General features: G+C 43.8%; 1 protein-coding gene across 3 annotated transcripts in view; it reads left to right on the top strand.

Moving 5' to 3' along the window:
* Positions 1 to 1,710: 1,710 nt before the first annotated feature.
* Positions 1,711 to 16,618, top strand: part of LOC147629081 (putative 3,4-dihydroxy-2-butanone kinase) — a 97,581-nt gene continuing 82,673 nt past the window's right edge. For 2 of the 3 annotated variants that reach the window (XM_086812327.1, XM_086812325.1), the window contains exons 1-10: positions 1,713 to 1,954; positions 2,475 to 2,548; positions 2,757 to 2,820; positions 3,012 to 3,124; positions 3,403 to 3,450; positions 3,637 to 3,708; positions 3,846 to 3,935; positions 4,132 to 4,305; positions 4,483 to 4,566; positions 4,688 to 4,743. In XM_086812327.1, coding sequence (XP_086668453.1) covers positions 1,918 to 1,954; positions 2,475 to 2,548; positions 2,757 to 2,820; positions 3,012 to 3,124; positions 3,403 to 3,450; positions 3,637 to 3,708; positions 3,846 to 3,935; positions 4,132 to 4,305; positions 4,483 to 4,566; positions 4,688 to 4,743 — 812 coding nt within the window. In that variant the 5' untranslated portion in view covers positions 1,713 to 1,917. Of the gene's footprint in view, positions 1,955 to 2,087; positions 2,549 to 2,756; positions 2,821 to 3,011; positions 3,125 to 3,402; positions 3,451 to 3,636; positions 3,709 to 3,845; positions 3,936 to 4,131; positions 4,306 to 4,482; positions 4,567 to 4,687; positions 4,744 to 16,618 lie in introns of all 3 variants that reach the window. The other variant, XM_086812326.1, reaches the window with a different exon arrangement.

Below are 16,618 nucleotides of genomic sequence, written 5' to 3'. Positions count from 1 at the left end.
GACTGTCCATGAGGTTAAAGAGAAGCATAATGTGACATTGCGACAATTAGAGGAGAATAGAACTGCATTAAAGGAATGGCTCATATGGATTAGGGAGGAAACCAAACGACAACAAACTTATCTTACTACTTAACTTGAAATAGCAAAGCTTTTGAGCAAGTCTAGGGAATAGTGAGTATTCGATCTTTATTGATATCCTTATTAAAATAGTGAATCTTGAGAGTAGTGAGTATTCAACCCTTATTGATATCCTTCGTTGATAATAGCTCCTTGTTTCAAGAAGTTCTCAAACTATACGCGTGACGTTGTGCAGATTGCTTGGATCTTCACCATAGGTAACAAGATGTTTGATAGAGTTACCTTTCTTATGCATCTATTAATTGATAGAGGTATAGAAATCTTCCTTTCTTATTCATGGATCCATACGTGTTTATGTGGCTTGTGTTCATGTGGGGTTCTAGTATGCTTTAAAGTATGTCTATGTATTGATGCTCATTTACTTTGCCTCATTTACATGAGTTTGCATCGTTGAGTAAGTACATGCTTGTTATTAGTTGCCTTGCAATGTTTTCCATAATCATAGCATACTTAGACTCAAGGAGGATTGGAGATATAGGGTGGTGGTGCTGTCCACGACAAGTGACCTTTTGTGGCGAGTCATCCACTCTAACATTTGGCTTAAGGCATGATTAGAGAATTAACACAAGTTTTTCTATACATATAGGATGTCGTACAAGTCGTTTCATATTTTAAGTGCATTGATAGAGCCTCGTTTGCCTTGCTCTAATAATCTAAATACCATTTAAGACCTCATATAAAGCGACATTGCATTAGCGATGACGTTATAGAGATTAGCACATTGGCATTCATCCACTAGCTATTGTTTAGTGTGGGTGAGTCAATAATTTATAAGCATATAGGTATAATTGTGGATTTCTTGTGTACACGAGAGTCATGGTATTAGTGTACCACATGGTGACCATCCAGAACATATCATATCGAGTTTGAAGCATTGATATCTTTGCCTAACATGTGTGGTGCTATAGATGGTTCTCACATCAAGCTTTAATGGAAGCCACCAAAAAAGTATTTACCTTCTCAGTATAGATGTAGACATGGTATACTACAAGGTATTGTGAACTCTAGGAAGATATTCTGAAGTATCGTATGTACTGCTGGGGGGGGGGGGATGACTTAACACATTTATAGGTTAAAGGCTGGAGAACACTTGTGGGAGAAAAGACTCTTTGATAAAGTTAAAGTATAGAATGGTTTTGGGATCCTAAAAAATTGTTGGCATATTTTAAGGGACTTAAATGTGGCCATGCCTTTTGCACCAAAAGTAGTAGCTACATATTGTGTATTGCATTATTTGTACAGATGTGTGGCGAAGCTAAACCACAAGATTAACGAAAAATCAGGGGGATGATGGCATGGGGTGTCAATGAATCATGGGCATGAAGATGCGAACTGCCTTGTTATGCGACTTCCATTTGAGGATGTAACATGATCGTAGGCTAAGCGGGTGAGTTTCGATTCCTGATAGGCTAGAACGGTTTGTGTCTGAGTGCAAGTCCTAGTGGAAGTCTCTTATAAGAAATTGGTGGCGAAAGATAATTCTAGTAATTGCTTATTTTACAACTATTTTTTTCATGTACCAACTAGCTGCCCGGAACAGGCTATCTACGCGGGCGCCCATTGATGAGCGGGAACTCTCTCAAACTGCATCATCAGCATCATCATTTCACCTCACCACCGTGCGCACTGCCGCCGCACCCCATCGTTACCCGCCTACCTCCCTCAAGCTACCGCTTTTCTACTGATTTCCTGTTTCTGTCGCCCCTTCCCTATCCTTCTCGCGGCGTCGATTTGCTTTGTCGCCGCTCACCACCTCTTTCCGACGCCGGCTTCGACGGAATGTCCTCGGCTAAGAAGTTGATCAATGACCCCAATGGTACGTCAGATCATCTCCTCCTTCTGTGCACTGCATTCTTCAAGTACAAATAATACAAGCTCATGAAGCTCCTCGATGCTGGTCAACGCATGCTGCCTTTTAATCTCTCGGCTGCCATGCGTTCGTTTCCAAGTGTGCCCGGCCCCCCAAACTTCAAAACCTGCAAGGCTCCGCCACCGTACACGAGTTTAATCCTTCAGCGTGGAGAAATCAGCCCCCGTGTGGGATGCAGAGAGGCTCAGCTTGCCATTACAAGGATTTATTCTCTCTCTCTCTCTCTCTCACACACACACACACACACACACACACACACACACACACACACACATACGCACGCACTCACTCTCACTGTTCCTTTTCCATGTGCAAGTCTGCTTCATCAAGAACACACCTAGGCTTGTGTCATTCTTTTAACTAAGTTGATAGTCCACCGTCATCTACTGTAATGTAACTGTTTTGCCATGAAAAAGAGTCATCCAGCGCAGAAAGCTTTTGAACCCTGGTGGACTGGATCTTGCAGATGCGGTCACTGAGCTTATCGAGGGCATGGTGGAGACTTATCCCAATCTCCAGTATTTGAATGGATTTCCAGAGGTGCAGAGATTTTATTCTATCTTTGCGTGATCGGTGCATACGTTCTTGGTTAACTTTATGCCATTGATTGCTCATGCCATTTACTCTTCTAGCTGGAAACTGTTTGAGATGGTTTACCTCGGAAGGGTGCCCTTTCAAATTGCCATTTCACAGTGCCCTTACATGCCAGCAGTGACTTGATACATCCGACGATGCTCGTATATTTCAGGTGAAAGTGGTGCTTCGAGCTGATGTTTGTAAAGCAACTTATGAAAAGGTGGCAGTCATTTCAGGTGAGAGAGAGAAAGTATCCACCTAGAATTTTTGCGAATCATCTGTTCAGTACTGCAAACAGTATGTTGCCTATTTTGATCATAAGCCACACTCTTCACTGGATGCGTGTTCTTTTCGTTCTGTATCATTTCATTCCTCAAGGGGCATCAATACGTAGCATCCAGTGATAATGTCTGTGCAAAAATTGCAGGAGGGGGTAGCGGGCATGAGCCTGCTCATGCTGGGTTTGTTGGAGTGGGAATGCTTACAGCTGCTGTTTGTGGTGACATTTTCACCTCTCCTTCAGTAACCGCAGTCTTAGCTGTGAGCATTTAATTTCACAAGGACTTTCTTTTCTATGATGAAAGTATATGATCTTTTACTAAGCTGTCACCATTGTATCAAGAGCCTTGTCTCTTCAACTTCATGCGAGCTGCTATTGAAGGCTGTCCCCTTTTAACTTATAAATCCACTGAAACGCTCACAAGCCACTGGCCAACTCAGTTTATTGCTGTTGCTAATTCATTGATAGCATTATTTTGCTTGCTCATTCTTGGTGACCAGTATTGAATCTAGCTTACTTAAAGTGAATGGATTCACAGGCAATAAGAGCTGTTACTGGTCCTCCGGGGTGTCTTCTAATTGTGACGGTAGTATTTTGACTCTACTATCTGTTGTGTGCTTCATTGACCATGGTTTTTGTTGGATAAGGCAATTTGGAGTCAATGATGTTTGCAGAACTACACCAGGGATCTTATTGAATCTATTATCTGCTATGTGATTCATGACCATGATTTTTGTTGGATAAGGCAATTTGGGGTCGGTGATGTTTGCAGAATTATACTGGGGATCGCTTAAATTTTGGTCTAGCAGCTGAACAGGCAAAGGCAGAAGGCTTCAAAGTCGAGGTGGGAAAAAGAGAATTTTAGATTGATTGTTTTCAATTCAACTACCGTTTGAGCTCCCATTTGTGGATTTTTCTCTCTTCACTAGGTCTGACCAACCTTCTTTCTTGATTTTGTGATGTGGTGAATGTGGTTCCTAGATGGTGATAGTGGGTGATGATTGTGCCCTACCTCCTCCTCGAGGAATTGCAGGGCGTAGGGGGCTTGCTGGTACACTTTTTGTAAACAAGGTCAGTTCCCAATCCACGAGACATAACTGTGTTCATGAACAGTTTTGCTTGGTTCTCAATCCTTTATTCTCATCTTAGAGCAACCTATAACTTATTCGTCTTCCCTATCCATCTGTTCTATCTGTGCTTGCATTGTTTAGAGTGTTACTGATGTTTGAATTACCTTATGCCTTGACTACTGTTGAGAGCTGATCAGGTTGCAGGATCAGCTGCTGCTGCAGGCTTGAGTCTTGCAGAGGTGACTGCTGAAGCTATGAAAGTGGCACAATTGGTTGGTACAATGGGTGTTGCTTTCTCTGTATGTACAGTACCTGGTCAAGTTACATCTGACAGGTTGGATTCTGGAAAAATGGAGCTCGGTCTTGGCATTGTAAGTGGACTGAATTTTTGGAGGCACTTATTTTCAAAATTTTTAATTCTACCTTTTATTTTTTTTGCATGAACTGGTATCTTCCAGGTGAACAGCTGGCACGAGCAGAAGCCACACCATGGAACTTGGGTTGTGTCCTCACATGCTGATGCTAAGAAATTTTCTTCACTTTTGCAGCATGGAGAGCCCGGAGCTGTAGTTGTTGATATACAACCTGTTGAATCTGTGGTGACACATGTTTTGAAGCAGATCCTTTCCTTGGTAAAGTGTTCTAGTCAACTTGATTTATGAAGTTAAGAGAACAGTTTTTGATTTTGGAATTAAATATGCTCATTTTCAACACTTTCATTGCCCTTAGACTGTATGGTTATAATTTGTGTAGGAGACACAGTATGTGACCATCAAACGTGGGAGTCAAGTTGCTCTTATGGTGAATGGGTATGTGTGAGTTTGTTTGATTAACTGTTTTTCAGTTGTGAATGTGCATTGTATTATAAAGCTGGTGTTTTTCTTTTGGAGTCGAGGATGATTGTCAAGAGGGACAGCTGTTTAAGAATTGTTCTTTCCATCTCCACTTTATTTATGTAATGGACATTGGCTGCCATGGACATCCAGTGGTTAGCCGATCCTTCTTTTTCCTTCTTCCAAGGCAAAAGAGAATCGTACATTGCTTGGGACACTTGTTTGCATAGCTCTACACCAAGGCCCTTCAAACCTACAAGATGGGCCTTCAAACATGTTAGGCTCCCAATCACACCCACACCCATGCACCTGTGAGTCCCTGTTGGAAATATTGTTCATCCCCAGATGGACTCCCTGCATGCTTGTATTGTATCTGGCCCATTTATAGGGCCCTGCACTGCATATTTTCTTTGCTATTTTTGCACCATTTTTTGGAGCCTTTTTAGCCTTTTTAAAGATTTATGGACTTTTGTCAAGGTCGGCCTGCAGGACCTAGCCGACCAGCTCTAGAGGACCTATATAATAGGTGCCTCAGTCCTCATCATTTTCATCTCCCTTTTCAGCTGTGATTTGTACATACCAGCACTCATGGGCCTCCCTCGTGCTGTACCGTCATCCTAATTCAGGTTCTTGATCATCTGCAGTCTACTGTCTACACATATATGCTGTTTTATCCTCTGTTTTCAGATTTACAGCAGTAGCACATAAATCTCACATGGTATCAGAGCCTAGAACTGTTGTTTACAGATTTCAGCACATAAAGACCTGCGTTTTTCTTCATTAACCTGTTGTTTACAGATTTCAGCACATAAAGACCTGCGTTGTTTACAGATTTCAGCACATAAAGACCTGTGTTTTTCTTCATGAACCTGTTGTTTACGGATTTCAGCACATAAAGATCTGTGTTTTCAGATCTGGGAGCTGTGTTTTTCATTTGGAAGCTACGTTTTCTTCAATTAGGCTATGTTTCTCCAATGCACGCATCTGCAACTCAAGCAAAGAGCTCGGCTGCAGGCGTGACCCCGCGAGAGGGTCCCAGTGTCGAGTATTTGGAATCTGGGATACGGAAGGAGAGGGAGGAGGAGATGGAAAACGCGACATTGGAGAACAGGTACACTCTTCTAGAGCCTGGATCTGCGTCTTCTGCTCTTCCAACTTACTTTCTTGCCTTTAGGTCAGCTTTGTCTTTGATACCATAAAAGAAAGAGAAAACGCGGCCCAAGTACAAACTGCCCAAGTACAAACTGCTGAAGGCTGTAGATAGTTGATTATTGCTGAAAATGAGCACGAGGGAAGCCCGTAGGTGCTTATAAGCATAAGAGACTGTTGCAATAGCGAATGACCTCCAGCAAATATGCAAAAATAAGATGAGATATGAGGAGAAGGGTGAGAACCCTTATATACCTCATATATGAGCATGTCAGCCAGTTACTGCAGGCCGGCAGCAGTTGTGAGCCATAAATAGCCTAAAAAGACCCATAAAAATGCCAGAAAAAACCTAAATGATGTTTGCTAGTTATGCTAGTGCAAGGTCTCATAGAAATGACCAGCACAAGCATGCTAGGGTACATGAAGACGATCTGGAGATTATACATTTTCCAACATAGGCAACCTTCGTGCCTCTCGAATTGTGGCCAACGTGTGGATCAGAGCACCCAAGATCCCAGCTTTTGTGCCCACTTGTGGCTAGTGTGTGGATCCAAGTCTTCGAGACCTCAGTTTCACGCTTTGTCATGTGTCAGACCTAGGCCCGGGCCTCGGAAATATTAGTGCTTTACATGTTCCATGACCGGGAGATTGTTCATAACAAAGTGCACATGCACACATGTTTGCATGTTTGAAACTATTTTCGCGTGAACTATTTTCATGTGATTGCTTGCTTTGAATGTCCAATTCATGGGCTTGGGACGCCTACTCGTGAATAGTGTGAATGCCTTGTATTTTGATGTGTTTTGTGGCATGCGAACAGGTGGTAAGTGCACTCTAAACCTTTATTTTAATCTATTAAAATGATTTGTAAGGTTATGACCTTTGCATGTTCACACTCATTAAAATTTGTCTCGACAACTTTTAAAGTGCTCGGGGCCCAACCCGGTGGGCACCTTGTTTGGGCACTCTAGTTTTTATAGAGTGTGGAGAGGGTACCCCATAAGTGAGGGGTGACCACCCATGTTGCAAGAGTTGGTGTAGACAACCAAAAATCACATGCACGATTCATTCTCTTCTCTTTGCAAGCTATATCGTCGTTTTTCTTGCACACAAGCTCTCCATCGTTTTTGCTCACATAGATAGGGGCTACGCTCACCCGATCGCAATTCTGACTGCATATTTGTGATCCTCATTTGAAGGGCGCCCCTCTTCATGTGTTGATTATTGAACATTCTGCCGCCCAGCTGAACCACTTTTACGGGCGCCATGTCATTAGGCCGCCTGCGTTATGCTGAACGGCTTAGTTGTCGAGAAGCCCTTGTTGATAGGCGATTGTTCTTGGAGAGCCCTCGTGGCTGCATTTTTCTTTTTGGAGCTGTTCTGAGCCTTCCATGGGCATGTAATGCTCGTGGGCGGTGCCCGTGATTGACTGAGAGCGTCCTATGTGCTCTACTTCTTTGACATACTCCGTGGCTCCTTGGATTTTTTCTTGGTGTATTCTCTAGCATCAGTCTGCCATTTTCAGCACTCTCCATTGTGAGGCTACAACCGAGGCGCTATTGTGGGCACACCAATGACGTGTGTGGACTCGGAACACGAGTTGTGTGGTTGCTTCGCTCTAGTGAGAGGTGGGGAATTTCTAGAAAACCTCTAGCAACAGAATTCTTCTCTGACAAACAATTTTGTTTGGTACATGTATTCATTTCTTTTGTTCATGGAAAATCCGACCTAAGTGCCTGTGGAACATTGTACAAAACAAAATACTCAAATAACATACTTGGTATTGAGAGGCGCGCGAGAGGGGGGGAGGCAGGTTCCGGCCCTGGTGGTGTCATTTTGCAAAGTTTCATTTTCAGCATTGTCTTTGTCTCGTGCTGTTTCCATTTCAGAAGTGTTTAGGAGACGGTGCCCAATTAGTGCTCACACCCGACCGGGTGAATTACATTGGTATTAGAGCACAGTTGTTTCTCTCTCCTCGGCAAGGGGCTTGGACACCGCGTAAACATTGCACTTGACATTATGGACAGCCAAGGGAGGAATGGTGAAGTGCCGAATTCATGAGGGAATTCAAGTGATACACATGCCTTGGAATCTATGCATGGCACATATGCACCTAGACAACGTGCTGCACGGCTTGGACAGTCGCCCAAAGGCAAAGAGATTATGCAAGAAGATGAGTATAGTGCATTAAAGTCTGAAATTCAGCATATGAGAAAACAACTACAAGAAAAAGAGGCTTCTACACAAGAACCCAAAGGTTCACAAAAGGTGAAGCCGCAAAAGGTGAATGTATGGTGGACCGCACATTGGACTCCATGGCAAAGGAGTTGGGTGTGAAGCCAAGGGAGAGCTAGCCCTTACATATCTTATCTGAAATGGAGATGTGTTGGAGGGTAATGCAGGTGAGCCGAAATTCAAGATACCACCTCAAATAGAGCTGGGTGGTGCTATTTCTCGCAAGGTAAAGTCTTTTGTCAATAGAGAGGAGCCTTTGTTGACTTCTCGCCATGCCTCTGCTAGACATCATCATCCCCTTGCTATTGGCTTCCTTTGTGGTGTCCTATTTTAGCCTTTAGGGATGACCATGTTAGCTAGAGGGGCTGGTCACCCCTTACATCTTGTTCCCACTTTTTCCCCTATTTTATGGAGTCTTGGGGTTTTTCTAGTTGTGAGGATGCTGGTTGGCTGCCCTTGTTTGGGCATATATATAGCCGGGCCATTCCCCCCTCACACTTGACTTAGGTATTTGCCTTGCATGCCTTGGTGCCCCTGCATATTGGCTTGCTGCAGTCCCTCACATACGAGGTGATCTTCCCCCTCTTGCTCGGGACTTGTACTAGCATGTGCTTCTTGTTTGGGTGATATTGAGAGTAGGTATCCACGTGCATTTTTTCTCCATGTCTCTCTCTCTCTCTCTCTCTCTCTCCCTCCTACGTTTCCACTTTCCCATCTTCTGCTGTGCATTCCTTCATGGTATCAGAGTGCCAGTGACTTGCAGCATTAGTTGCTCCCTCTTTCCTCCGTTTTTTCTCATATCTGCTGTTGGTTAGTTTGCCCTCTTCCAGGCGCTTCACCGTTGCAGTTTTGTGGTCGATCTTCATCAGCATCTATCCTTGGGACTCTTGTAGTGCTGTTGGCCTGCTCTGTTTTAGGGCAGCAGCAGTGTATTTGTTGCCTTTTTCTTCTACAGGCTCTTTTGCTGAAGTTGGTTGGCATATCTGAGGCTTGGTGGTATCTTATCGGATCTGTGTTTTTTTCCTGCTGCACCAGACTCTGCCCTATCTACAGCCCCTTTCACCTCTGCGTTTTTCAGATCTGCAGCCCCTCGTTGCTGTGTTTTCTGGACTGTAACTGCTGGTAGCTCTACCTGCACTTGGGCTCCATCATTTTCAGCCGAAGGTACCTTCTCTTCAGCGTTTTTTCCTCATTTGAGGTGTGGAAGCCGGTCAGTCTGTATTTTCAGGATTGCAGCCCCTTTCTTGGCTGCGTTTTCTTCTCTAGTAGACACATATCACTTGGAGAGGGGGTCTTTTGTGGATTGTGGCTTTGGTGACAGCTTGGTACCTGAGGAGGACATTGGATTTATTGATTTGAGTCAGTGTTTAGCTGATTTTGGAGCATCTATACCTGTGTTTTTTTTCCTTAAGTTTTCTTTGGCTGCGTTTTGCTTCCCGAAGGAGTTTTCGACACTCAGAGGGGGCCCTTCTCCAGCTACTTCTTGAGGATCAGTTTGGGAGAGCTGTTTTGTACTTGTGGAGACTTTCTTTTGCGACAAGAGTTTGCAGATTTTGGAGGAGAGTACTTTCTTGACGAGAGTAGTGATCTTTTCAGAGATCTTGAGCAGAGTTTATTTTGTCCGAGCCTGTGTTCTTTGTAGTGTTTGCAGAGAAAGGAGGGTGTTTTGCCTGTGAGGTGTGATCCTTACACTGGGATCACTTGTTTGTTACTGATTCTTGGAATCTGGTTCTACTTATGGAAGAGTCTTGATGCTTTTGAGGACTTTGTTACCACTGTAGTTTATATTCATGCTTCCCTTTCTCATTGTGAGGAGTCTACCTCTACCTCTCTTTGTGATGCTTCTGAGGATGCCCCTCCACCTGCTAGTTTTGCATTTGACTTGATGTGGCATGTAGGGTTGTTTTGGAGGATAGACTTTCGGACCCGGTGGGATGGTTTGGATCTGTGGTTGCTAGCCGTGCTTGGGACACAGTGGTACTTCCGGAGTTTTCTGGATTTGGATCAGAATCAGGTTGGGCTTGTACCAGTCCGACGATGTCATTCTTCAGAGGGGGATGTGGAGTCCTTTCATCTGGCGATGCCCACCTCAGTGGAGTGTGCATTGGGTAACTCATGGTATGGAGTTTAAGCTGATGGACCCCATCTTTTCTATAGAGTCTTTATATCTTGTGATGCCGACCTTTCCAGAGGATGCTTTTTTTTTTCAACGTTTGGCAACTCTTGTTACAGAGTTTGAGCAGATGGACTCAGAGGGTTCCAGTGAGGAGTAACTTGCTTCTCCCGGGATTGATTATCTACAAGATCGGATCTAGGTTGGTTTTGAGGTTTTTCAGATCTTCTCCAGGTTGGAAACACGACATTCGACTTCTGGGAGTGTTATTACACTTGGGAGTGGAACCATTATTTGGAGCAACACAAAGCAGCCTACATGGTTGTTTTCTTCTAGAGGAGCGGTGTACCTAGTGGCTTGTTCTATTGCTCTTGTAGCTAAGTTGCCGAGGAGATTGCTTGTGGAGCTTTCCTTGTACTTTTTGCTGCTGTAGTCTTTCATCTTTGATCGAGGACGGCGTCTTTGGCTTCTTGGAGTTCACTCAACATCCGGTGGTGAGAGGGGGTGTTAGACATCATCATCCCCTTGCTGCTGGCTTCCTTTGTGGTGTCCTATTTTAGCCTTTAGGGCTGACCATGTTAGCTAGAGGGGTTGGTCACCCCTCACATCTTGTTCCCACTTTTTTTTCCCTATTTTATGGAGTCTTGGGTTTTTCCTAGTCGTTAGGATGCTGGTCGGCTGTCCCTGTTTGGGCATATATATAGCCGGGCCATTCCCCCCTCACACTTGACTTGAGTATTTGCCTTGCATGCCTTAGTGTCTTTGCATATTGGCTTGCTGCAGTCCCTCACATACGAGGTGATCTGCAGTCCCTCACATACGAGGTGATCTTACCCCTCTTGCTCGGGACTTGTACTAGCATGTGCTTCTTGTTTGGTTGATATTGAGAGCAGGTATTCACATGCGTTTTTTCTCCATCTCTCTCTCTCTCTCTCTCTCTCTCTCTCTCTCTCTCTCTCTTGCATTTCCACTTTCCCATCTTCCGTTGTGCATTCCCTCAGCCTCTTCATGGGTGAAGCAGGTGAGCCAAAATTCAAGATACCACCTCAGATAGAGCTGGTTGGTGCTATTTCTCACAAGGTAAAGTCTTTTGTCAATAGAGAGGAGCCTTTGATGACTTCTTGCCATGCCTCTTCACCTCATGGATCCAAGGATGAAAGATATGCTCATGCAGGTTATTCCTTTCATGGTGAACATGGCCGCCGGCAGGACATGGGACTTCGCCTGTTGAATTGGCTTTTCTTGTTATGCAGGTGATGTACAGGATGAACATGCATGCAACCCATGATACTAGGTGATGTACACGATGAACATGCATGCAACCCATGATACTTACGCCTTTGAGTATTCTTATGAGCAAGAAGTTGCAAGAAGGGATGTACCCATGCATGCAGGAAGGCCATTGTTGCCAAGGCCACCTACTTAGAGAGATCATGTGTCATATCGTACCAATGATGAGCACTATGTTGAAAGGGCTGCTTCATTGGAACGGGAAGGGAGGAGCATCAGCAAGAAGAATCGAGGCCGGTGACAAGTCGCTCAAATTTGAAACATGTCATAGTGAGTATGATGCAAGCAAGGCAATGGCTTTTATTGCACAATCTGATATTGCCTTTAGTGTGATGAAGATTTTACGGTGAAGTCTAAGATTCACTATGCAAGTATGTTTCGTAAAGGATCGGCTGCACATTTGTGAAACTCTCCTACTTGGAGGTCTCATCGTTTATGCACATTAGTGAGCCCGAAAAGAAGGGAAAATTTGAATCCGGATTGCTACCCATCTACCAATCAGGTGTAGACATGCAGAAAAGCCAAACTTTACAAGAGCTTATTGCTTCAGCCCTTTCCACCGAGCAATTCGTGCAAAAATTACAACTTTCCGGCAAGGATGCACATGCTAAAAAGGTCAAATAAAGGGCTCTCCAAAACCTGCAAAAAGGTGGACAGCCATCGAGAAAAGACTTTAGAGATGCCAAAGGAGGCAGGAAAGCTGAAATACTTAATCTAAGGACAACTCCAACAAAAGGCACAAGTTTGGTCTCACCCTGGGGCAAAGAGAGCAGTATGCTAAAGAGGGAAAGTGCTTTGCATGTGAAAGCAAGATCACATGTTTAGGGAGTGCCAGCAATGCAAAAAGAATGAGAATGACAAATAGCCCAAGGTATATGTACATGCCGTTTGTGATGTACAAGGGAATACAAGTCATGAGGGTAATGAGAGAGTGGTATGCAAAGCTAGGGACAAAGTAAGGACCAGCCCACTCTCTTCATGTTTGATGATTGTCCAACAGATAACTTCATCTCCGTGCAAATGGCTGTGGCTTTGGGCATTGAGGTAGGGGACTTGGGACCCAAATTGAAGCTGAAGCCGCTTTATGCATAACGGCGGCCGGCCACATGCTTGTTATTTTTGCTGAGAAGGAGGGAGTCTCTATTTCCATTGTATCTCACATACAGATCTATAAAGCAATAAAAAAGGGTCTTTCTATGTACTTGGTTTTTGTTTTTGTAATGTTGAACATAATGATGTGCATGTGGATACTCTTACTCAAGAGGCTGAATTTTTTTTGTGGAATTTAATTTATTGTTTTGCCAATGCATTGCTAGGGGAGCTACCTCCTCCAAGACCCTAGGATCATCACATTGATATAGTGCCGGGTAGTTCACCTCATAGACCCACATACTGCGTGAGTGCTGTGCAACAAGAGAAGATTATGAAACAGGTAAATGAGGTTTTAGAGCATGGTTTAGTTTAGCCAAGCTCTTTGCTATTTTGCTCATCTGTAATCCTTCTACAAAAGAAGGACGGGTCATTTTGTATGTGTGTTGAGTATCGGGCATTGAAGAAGCTTACTACCAAGAATCGTTTTTTTATATGCATAGATGACATTCTTGATAAGCTTGATGGGTTGGCATGTTTTGGCCGTGTAGATTTGAAGAGTGGGTATCACCAGGTGCGTGTGGTACCGCAAGATGTACATAAGACGGCATTCCAAACAGCATGAGAGTTACCTTCATTAAGAGACAAACCATATAGCTGACTTTCCAAATTGATCACCTTGGTGAGGCTCTTCATCTCAAACTATCCTTGCAAAACCCTCCATGCCTCATTAGATGACTCCGTTGTTTGAATGGGAGGAATCAAGAAGTTCGACGTGGTCATGATAATCAAGGCAAAGACTTGAGCATCATGCTTCTCCCAATATGCAATCAACTGTGGGTCAAGTACTTCTTCATCAATAGCACCTTCGTCATCCTCAATGATACGTCTCCTTCTCAACGTGGATGTGAGACTCTTCTCTGACCCTCCTGGTTTCAACTCCTTGCCTTAAAACAATTTTCCACAGCTTGCGGCACAAGGTGACTCCGGATCTTTACTTTCCACAATGGATAGTTGGATCCATCCAACTTGAGAACTTAATAGGTAGTAGAGATGCCATGCCGCAACCAACCAATACTTATGCCAAAAATCTTAACCAATAGTGTAGGAATCCTTGTATTTGCAGCCAAAACACCACTTGTAGCAAGAAAAACAGCTTACCCCTTTGCGTTTGAAGTGAAAACAGTCCTCTAGGCTCTCGGCAACTGGGGCTTGATGAAGAGTAGCACCACACTTGCATTTTGTTGAAGATGGGTTGAATCACCTTTCCTCACTCCACTAAATGAAGAACTAGTAGTGAATCTGCGTTTTTCAGCAAATCGTCACTCCACAGTCACTCCACGAGATGAAAAAAAGCATATGCCTTTGCGTTTTCAGCCCAACATGACGAAGAGCAACAGCACACGACTTCACCAAGGCTCCCTATGGCTGTGCGCATAGTCAACTCTGCTATGACAACAAAAACGCAACCCCAACAAGGTGCCAACAGTAGCAAAACAAGAAAGAGCGTGAATTGCAGTAGGATTGCACGTGCACAACTCCATGTGCGTTTAGTAGCATGAGATGAATAGGAGTCGATTCTTCGCGTTAAAGAGTAGCAACACAGAGCAAGATAGCTCAAAGCCAAAGATCTGATTCCATGTTAGTAAAATGAGATAGCTCAAAGCCAAAGCTGTGATACCATGTTAGTAAAATGCACAACTATGGGAGAGAAGAGAGAGAGAAACACTTGATTGCAGGAACACACGCTTGCATAAGAGAGAGAGAGAGAGAGAGAGAGAGAGAGAGAGAGCACAAGGAAACTTGCTTCAACTTGATTGCACTTACAAATAATGTTACATGAGGGTCCTTTATATAGGCACCGGACCTAGCCTCAAAGTGAGCGTACTAGAGTGTATTCACACTAACCTTACACTTAACTAAGAGACTATTCACTCCCTCAAGGAGGCTCACAAGTGGAGATGCACCATAAACCCTACATTCAACATATGTGCCCAAGAAGCCGGGAATGCACGGAACTAAGCAACCTCAAGGATGTAGCATGAAATGTCTACTTGTAGGCTTTTGGCTTGGTTTTCGATGCAAAAGTTCATCTGTATTTAATGGTATTTTAAGTGTCACAGTATGTGTATACATTATAAGGTTCATGTACACACTAATTAATGTGCAGGGCAGGCACTTTATTCTAAAAGTCCGCCCAATACATCAAAGAGTGTGTAAAGCCTTGATATTTTAATGGGAGATAACAGTTAGATTTTGGAATCATTAAAGTTAGGTTTGTGTTCTTCATGGGCTAGTGCACAGGCTCCCATGCTACACAAAGAACCTATCTTGAATCGAGGTTAGGAAAGGTAGAGTAATTCTCACAAAGAACCTATCTTGAATCGAGGTTAGGAAAGGTGGAGTAACTCTCCTTGCAAGAACACTCGAGAGGGCAAAAGCTCGAGATTAGGTATAATGTTTCTAACCATAGGAACTTTTCATGAGGGACGGAATCTAAGGGAGGAATGAACAACATAAACGGGTATGTCAATTCTCATGGCGTGGAACATGTGTCTGGGGAGAAAGTTGGGCTTTCCAACGAATCCATCCACATTGACCCTAAAAAATGCTCTCTGTAGAATCCATGTCTGGTGTCCCCAAAAAGAAGTCCCATACATCACCGCCGGCTACCAAAGTATTAGATTGTGAGTATTTGGTACTAGGTTCCTCGAAATGGGCTGAAAACAGTCTTTCCAAGCAAGCAAGGGTGGGTTATTGCGAGGTGACCATGCTTGGGCAGCCGGATGCATAATAAAGAGCGGGTTAGTAAAAGTGATTCCCAGGTGTACATACAATTTGACCTACTCGACATCATCACCTCTGTATGTGAAAGAATGTCTGGTTGTAACAAGGAAGGAGGCATGGAGGAGCATAATCTTGGTCCTCCCAAGATTCAGCCGAGGTCCCAATCATCACAAAATGTGCGCGTGCGCGTGAGAGAGAGAGAGAGAGATGTTGGAATTAGGGTTAGGATTGCAACAATGCACACACACAAGATAGAGAAGCTTGAGAGCACACAAACTCACTAGATTAGAATAAACAAATGTGTGCCAGATACAAAAGATAAGTACACCCCAAAATGAGTAGATAAGAGGGTGTACATATGCACGGGGGAAAAAACCTCCTAGTGAGGGAAAAAGTGGCCCGGCGGTCCTAAGTGTGTTCACACAAATCACTACCATATAATGCTACAAACCCCCCCTGGAGTGATGATGTGAACATGTACAGGGTATGGCCGATCAATCCTGAAAAGGCAGTAAGTCCAAAGCATAGTTGTTTCTCGTACGCGTACGAACAGGTTCGTACGGTACGGTACGAGTGGTACGATACCGTACGATATCGTACGGGATTATTTTATTTTATTTTTCCCAAAAAACCATTTTTCCTTGAAATTTTTTTTTCCAAATGCTTAAAAAAAATATAGAAACCTTGCTTTACGAAGATCCCAAATGCTCGCAATACTTCGCAACTTTTGTGTCCACTCAGTATTCCATATGGGGTTGTTGAGAGACCTAAAAAATCTGGCGAGGTAGACTGGTAGTGTACACTTGATTGGTAGGATGAGAGAATCTTGCTACATCACTTGGGGATCCCTCGTATAGGTAGGCTAGACAATTAGATTCTCAAGTTATGTACGAGGGAGAAGATTTGGACATGGCCATTTTGATCTAGAGAGGAGTCCCTAACATTATCACCCTAGATGCACTTCTCGTATTTGTGCAAGGACGGTCCCTTAGTCATAAACGCTACACTGGGAGACCTTTGGTATTGCATTACCCATCTAGGTTCTTTTTTGGAGACAATCGGGAGATCCAACCGAGAGAGACACATATCCATGTTGTGGTTCCTCAAGCACTGTAGACTCCTCCCCTCCCAACCTTCCCTCACATTCAAGCTTGAAGCTCCATAGGTTGTAAGTGTAAAAAATAAAAA

The sequence above is a fragment of the Cibotium barometz genome, chromosome 18, assembly GCF_041138505.1.
Source record: "Cibotium barometz isolate CiBa-2024 chromosome 18, ASM4113850v1, whole genome shotgun sequence".
Taxonomy (NCBI): Eukaryota; Viridiplantae; Streptophyta; class Polypodiopsida; order Cyatheales; family Cibotiaceae; genus Cibotium; species Cibotium barometz.
Note: the sequence above shows the minus strand (reverse complement) of the source record. Positions and strands in the feature narration are given on the sequence as shown.